Raw genomic sequence first — 7,219 nt, 5'->3', positions numbered from 1 at the left:
GTGAGAATTCTGAATTTATTCTGAGGATTCTGACTAATCTCGGAACACTGAGAATCGAATCAGAATTTTCGTTAATTTACTTAAACCGAAGTGTGTCATTATTCTCAGAATTTGGATCAAGTGCTGAATTCTTACTTTTCTAAGTGCCGAATAAATAAAGTGAGGCTTCTGAAAATAAAATGATGAATAAAGTGCGAAGTTTGAGAATAAATTCGAATTGGCTGTTTCAAATCAGAATGTGCATGTCTGATATTGCCTGCTATCCAGCCCCGGACTGAACCAGACAACTTCACCTCTGTTTTAAAAGTTGGACGGCAAGGGCATTTTTCACTTATCAACTTATTTGAGCTTTTCCACCAGTGTTTTTTTTTTTTTTTTTTAATATACCGAGCAATAAGTGCGACAGACATAACAACTAGTGTACTGCACTTGTCACCGTGGTAATAAACTCGAGTGGAATATGAAGATACAAAACACTAATGCATACAATGTTTGATTTATATTTTAACGAGCTGTAGACGTTTCCTTGTGCCTTAAGACGATGAGTGCAGTGCGCAATTGCGCACGCGCGCAGCTTTGAGGAGAACGGACTGAATTTCATCAACGCAAACTTGCTCACTTGACGCCACCTGTCACTCAATAATAAGAATACAAAAAAGCTTCTGCTGACACTTCCGCGCATTTAGCTCTGTCAGCCGCTCTGCAAATGATTGACCGAACGAGCGGGGCCCCTGGAGCCGGCCTCCCCCTCCCGCCGCAAACGTCAAAGCGTCAGGCATGGCGGCGCGTCGCTCGTCCCCAAGAGTCGCCGCCCGCCGCTGGGCGCTGCTGGTCGCCTGGCTCGCCGCCCGGCTGGCCGCCTGGCCGGCGCAGACCTCGGCCAAGCCGGGCTCGGGCCTCCGGACTTGGGCGCGCTTCAACAAGCTGCCCTTCCCCGGCGACAAGGCCTTCTTGCACGGCACCTTCCCGCCGGGCTTCATGTGGGCGGCGGGCACGGCCGCCTACCAGGTGGAGGGCGCCTTCAACAAGGACGGCAAAGGTCCGTCCGTTTGGGACACGTTCACGCGCGGCGGCAACCGCATGGCCACCGGCGACGTGGGCAGCGACAGCTACCACAACGCGGCTGCCGACGTGCGCGCCATCCGCCAGCTGGGCGTCAGCCACTACCGCTTCTCCCTGTCGTGGCCGCGCATCTTCCCCAACGGGACCCGCGGGAGCCTCAACCCAGCGGGCGTGCGCTACTACCGCGGCCTCCTGGCCCGGCTCAAGGAGGCCCGCGTAAAACCCATAGTGACCCTGTACCACTGGGACCTACCCGACGCGCTGCAGCGGCAGCTGGGCGGCTGGAGCAACCCGGACATGGTGGAGGTGTTCCGCGACTACGCAGACTTCTGTTTCTGGGCGTTCGGCGACGATGTGCGCTGGTGGATCACAATCGACAACCCCTTTGTGGTGGCCCGCCACGGCTACGGCACCGGGCTGGTGGCACCGGGTGTCAAGGGCGACCCTGACCTGCCCTTCAGGGTAGGACACGTGCTCCTCAAGGTCAGATTTCACACTCAAAAACTGTTTGATGAGCATGATTAGTAAGAACCACTTTTACCTTGGGTTCTTTCAGTATCTCGAGTTGACCCGCTTTTTAGTTGCATCCACGATTTGAAACTAACTTGTCTGAAAACCTAACCCTTTACTTTTGACTTGGGTTCATTCAGTATTTGAAGGAGCACTTTTTGCTGAATCCATGATTTGAAATGAACTGTTGTCTGAAACCATAACCTTTGATGTCAGACCAGGGGGTCACCAAATATCCAGCATGTTTTCCATGTATACATCCTCCGATGCACCTGATTCAAAAGATCAGGATAATTATCAAGCTTCTGCAGAGCTTTCTAATGAGCTGATATTTTGAATTAGGTGTGACGAAGGACGGTTGGACTGAGAACATGTTTGATAGCTGCTCTTGAAAACCACAGTTGGTGACTCCCGCTTTAGACCATAGGTGTCAAACTCCAGTCCCCGAGGGCCTGTATCTTGCATGTTTTTTGTGTTTTTCTCTCCATCACACCTGATTCAAATGATTTTCCCATCAGCAAGCTCTGCGGGAGCTTGAAAATGACCTAATCATTTGAACCAGGTGTGTTGGAGAGAGAACTGCTGAAAACATGCTAGATACCAACCCTGGAGGACTTTAAATTTGACACCTATCTATGCAGGCCCATGTCCTAGATGTTTTATGTGTCTCCCGGTTGCAGTGCATACAATTCAAATCATTAGACAAGACTGCAGAAATTGGATAAAGATCCCTGGTCCTTTGAATCAGGTAAATCAGGACACAGACCATCGAGGACCGGGACTGAAATCCCCTGCTCAAACCCAAGCTGGGAAAATTAATTTGTAATGTTAACCCTTGTTCATATCAGTCTTGACAAACCCTAATTTGAAACTTTTAAACATTACAATCATAACTCAATTGTGAAACACCCACTCAGTTTAAACCTTTTATTCTAAACCTGAACTTTTGTGGAAGCCCTAACTTGAACTCAATCTTGAAACACTTAGGAAATATTTTTCCTTTGTGTTTCAATATTGAATTTGTTGTTTGAAACACCAACCGTTTCTTTTAGCCTTAACCCAGGCTTAAACCCATATATAGTCCGATCTACGCTTGAAACCCTACTTGGAAATTATAGTGAGTCGTATTTTGGAAAACCTGACCCTAATTTGAGAAACCAAGCCTAACTTAAATCCCTGCTTTTACACCCTACTTCTACTTTGACAACATTCTTTGAATCCCTAACCCCAATCTAAAACCCCAGCCCTACCACAAAATCCTATACCCTACCTCAAAACCCCAATTTGAAACCTTAAATCAAGCTTCAAACCCTAGCTCATGCTTGAAATGCCAGTACAAAAACTTACAAAAACCTAGCTTTGTATTGAAACCTTAACCCAGAGTCTGGATCTTTTAAAATCCAGAGTCATGAAAACACAATCTTGAAACTAATCCAGTTTTAATTTCCTGATTGGAACTCAGAATGCACTTACCTACGTTCAAACTGTAACCCTAAATTAGGAATGTCTTTCAAAAGTCTGACCCTACTTTACAACTTAAACCCAAATTTAAAACCCTACTTGAAACCATAACCCTACTTCAAACTAAACTCAACACCTAAAACCGCTTTGAACCCTAATTTGAAACAGGATTGAAACAAATTTTAAACATTAATTCCCCATGTTAGGGCGTTAATGTTCCACTGTGTGGCTCACCAGTAAAGGCCTTAAAGATGATAGAACAATGAGGGGGCCTACCTACTCACCTGACCTAAACACCATTGAGAACTTGTGGCCCCTTTTAACCGGGAGATTTTCCACAAAGGAAAACAGTACAGGCGGCTCAGTGGCGCAGTGGTTAGCACGTCCATCTCTCAATTCAGTTCAAATCCAACTCGCTCTGGCATTCCTGTGTGGAGTTTGAATGTCCTCCCTGAGCCCTCATGGGTTTTTTCGGGGCATGCTCCAGAAACGTGCATGACAGGCGTATTTGGACATACTAAATTGTCCTTAGGTTTGATTGGGTTCGTCAATGGATATTTGTCTCTGTGTGCCCTTCGATTGGCTGGCAACCAGTTCAGAGTGTACCTGCTTACTGCCCAAGGATAAGCGGCTATAGAAAATTGAGTAAACTCTGACAAGCTGTATGGATGACAATGAAAGTGAATAAACAAAACACGAAGAGGAACAGAAGTAAACAAACAGCCAAACAGGCGAGACAACAATGAACACCTGGACAGGACACAAGTGGTGCAGGGAGTTGATTGGTTGACACAAAGAAACAGGTTGACGAGCACGGGTAGACACAATCACCCAAACTTGTCACTGACACAAAGGACACGAAAACAACACCAAACCAGAATTAAAGTCGTTTTCACGACTGATTATTTAAAAAGAAAAAACAAACAAACAAAAAACAAACAAACAAAAAACAAACAACCTATGGCATATACTACTTGTTTAGTTAGTTTAAGTCTAGGGTACTTGGAAAATTAGTTAAAAAAAAAAATCCCATTACCAGAGATTAGGTTACAGGCCCCAGGATTCTTTGTCCCATTTGTATTTTATAATAATAATAATAATAATATAAATGTGCGAGAAAAGTGAAAATGATCAACAAAGGCATATACTACATATTAATCAGTGTCATCTTTAGTAACACATACTGTATAGAGCACATACTGTATTCTCAATATATTTGCGCAGTACTAGATGGTTAACTGACAACGCAAGCTACCTTGTTGACAGTGGGCCCAACACTGGCTTGTTCCTCATGAAAAAGTTGCCAAATGTCACTATAATGTCTAGATAGGTGTGTCATGAACCACTGGGATGCCATTTCATCTTATTGCTACCATTCCTACACCCACTGCCAATTTTTTGAAAAACGCAGGGACGTATTGTCGCAATGGGAGTGAAAAGGTTAAACAAAAACCAAAGCCAATTCAAACAGGAGAGAAAACACAGCTGTGAAATTCTAACTGAAAAATTTGCTTTGAAACCCTAACATCGTTTTGAAACTTGAATTTTGAATTTTATTTGATCTTTGAAACCATGATTTGAAATGATTCCTTAGATTTGAAAGCTTAGTTTAAAGTAGAAAGAATGACTTAAAAACCCTTTTTTGAAACACTAACTTTGCTTTGAAATCTCGATCTGTCAGCGTACTAACTAATGTGCTGCAAATATTGTGTTTTGAAACCATGCACTTGAAATTGTTGTCTGCTCGTTTGCGTTGGAGGCTCACGCGGCGGCGTGGCACACGTACGACCGCGACTACCGGCGGCGGCAAGGCGGCCGCGTGTCCATGGCGCTGGCGTCCCATTGGGTGCGCCCGAGCCGGACACGCGTGGAAAGCCTGCGCGAGTGCCAGTGCTCGCTGGAGCACGTGCTGGGCTGGTTCGCTGGGCCGCTGTTCGGCGATGGTGACTATCCGGCCTGCATGAAGGCGCGCCTGGGCGCCCGGCTGCCGGTGCTGAGCGACCACGAGCGCCGGCGCGTCCGCGGTTCCGCCGACTTCTTTGCGCTGTCTCACGGCGCCACACTCAGCTTCCAGCTCATCAACGACAGCCTCAAGTTCGGTCAGCAGGAGGACTTGGACCTGCGCATGCTCCTCTACTGGATCAGCGCAGAGTACGACCGGCCCGACATCTTCGTGGTGCAGAGCGGATGGTGACTCTCCCTTTATTTTTTCTTTGAGAGTAAAACTTTCATATTACTGTTATAGTGAAGGATATGAGCAACACATGGAACAGAGTACTGAAGAATTGAGTAATCCTTCAAATCATATTTAACCCTTGCACAGTATTTTGTTTTTTACAGCAAAGGGATTTCACATCAAAGAAAAAGCATTGAATGAAGATATTTGGAAGCTAAACTTTCACCCAGATGTTGACAACGTATCAAAGTTCAACATTGTGTAATCACTTAGTTATTTTGCCACCAGGAGTGTGTCATCCCTTGGCCAAAATACTGCCAGAATGATGTGGAAGAAAATGACACAAAAATGATCAAAATACTCAACAAGGGTTAAATAGCTTAATAGGTAAGAAGACTGTGGAGGTATATTTAAAATGTATTTTAACTAAATATATATTTTATATATAAAATTATTCTCCATATTCTGTTCTTTTTGTGTCATATTATATCCATTTGGTTACGTTGCCTCCAGTGCTGTAGTTTTAGTTTTGAGTTTTTAGCCATAGAATTCAGCTACCTTGTGTCGCCAGGCTGTATGAAATTTACCTAAGCCCAGGGGCCAGGGCAATCGCATCAACAGTTGAGGGTTTCCGTGCAAGCGCAAAGGGATATGTGTATGGGCCAATATAGTTAATAGACAGCTGAAATAGCCCATGGAGTCACAAGATCGCCAGCTAGAAGCCTCACGTTGAACGTGATGTGATTGGATGCTCACTGCAGGGAGGCGGTGCTATATTGGTCAACCATGGTTGAAGTTGGAAGTTGTTAACGTTATTAAAAAAATATACCGTATTTTTACGGACTATAAGCAGCGACTTTTTCCTCATGTTTTGAGCCCTGCGGCTTATAGTTCAGTGCCGCTTACCTGTGTGTTTTTGTTTATTTATTTATTTTTGCTAGCTACCAGCAAGCAAATCTGTTTGAGGTGTCAATTTATGGAACAACTATCAAATAGTACTGAAAAGATGTGAATCAATGGCTGTGCTCAAAAAGAATATATATATATATATATATATATATATATATATATATATATATATATATATATATATATATATATATATATATATATATATAAATTTAATAATTTAAATTTAATAAAATAAATTTAATAAGAGAGTGTATAACATTTTGGGTAAATTTGTGGTGTAAATTTTAAATACAGTACATACATATATATATATATATATATATATATATATATATATATATATATATATATATATATATATATATATATATATATATATATATATATATATATATATATATATATAATATTTTTTTTTTTTTTTTTGCAATTTGCAATGTGGGTCCTCAGAAAAAAAGGGCTCCTGACTCCAAAAAGTTTGAGAACCCATGCTCTAAAGCAGGGGTGGGCAATTCCGGCCCTCGAGGGCCGGTGTCCTGCATGTTTTGCAGTTTTCTCTTCCTAACACACCTGATTTAAACCATTAGCTTATCAACAAGCTCTGGTGGAGCTTGAAAATAATCCTAATCATTTGAATCAGGTGTATTTGAGAGACAAAACGGGAAAACATGCATTACACCGGGCCCCAAGGCCTGGAATTGCCCACTCCTGCTCTACAGGAAAAGAGCAAACCTAAGGGTCTTTTCGATGTTGGGCAGACATATCTGTCAAGGTCATTACGTTCTAGCTTTACAGAAAATCCTCAAGCACACACACAAAAAAAGAAACGTTCTTTTGCCAAAACCAGGTGGGTTTTTATGCTTTCTAAATTTTTATGCTTTCTCGTCATTTACCTACTGATGACACAGCATCAGGAGCAATTAGGGGTCAGTGTCTTCAACATGGTCATGATGGCCGGGGGATCGAACCCTCAGCCTCTCAGCTGGAAGACGACCATTCTACCACCAAGCCATGCCGCCCCTGTGAAAAGCAACACAGTTGAAGTAACATAGTAATAGCAGAGTACTAGACCATTTACTGGCGAGAGTCATCTCATAG

General features: G+C 43.2%; 1 protein-coding gene across 2 annotated transcripts in view; it reads left to right on the top strand.

Moving 5' to 3' along the window:
* Positions 1 to 756: 756 nt before the first annotated feature.
* kl (klotho) overlaps positions 757 to 7,219 on the top strand; it is a 19,300-nt gene continuing 12,837 nt past the window's right edge. The window contains exons 1-2 of one of the 2 annotated variants that reach the window (XM_088440869.1): positions 757 to 1,545; positions 4,793 to 5,223. In XM_088440869.1, coding sequence (XP_088296995.1) covers positions 778 to 1,545; positions 4,793 to 5,223 — 1,199 coding nt within the window. In that variant the 5' untranslated portion in view covers positions 757 to 777. The remainder of the gene's footprint in view (positions 1,546 to 4,792; positions 5,224 to 7,219) is intronic. The other variant, XM_088440871.1, reaches the window with a different exon arrangement.

The sequence above is a fragment of the Hippichthys cyanospilos genome, chromosome 18 (assembly GCF_059441005.1).
Source record: "Hippichthys cyanospilos isolate Australia breed blue-spotted pipefish chromosome 18, RoL_Hcya_1.0, whole genome shotgun sequence".
Lineage (NCBI taxonomy): Eukaryota > Metazoa > Chordata > Actinopteri > Syngnathiformes > Syngnathidae > Hippichthys > Hippichthys cyanospilos.
This window is presented reverse-complemented; position numbering and strand designations above follow the sequence as displayed.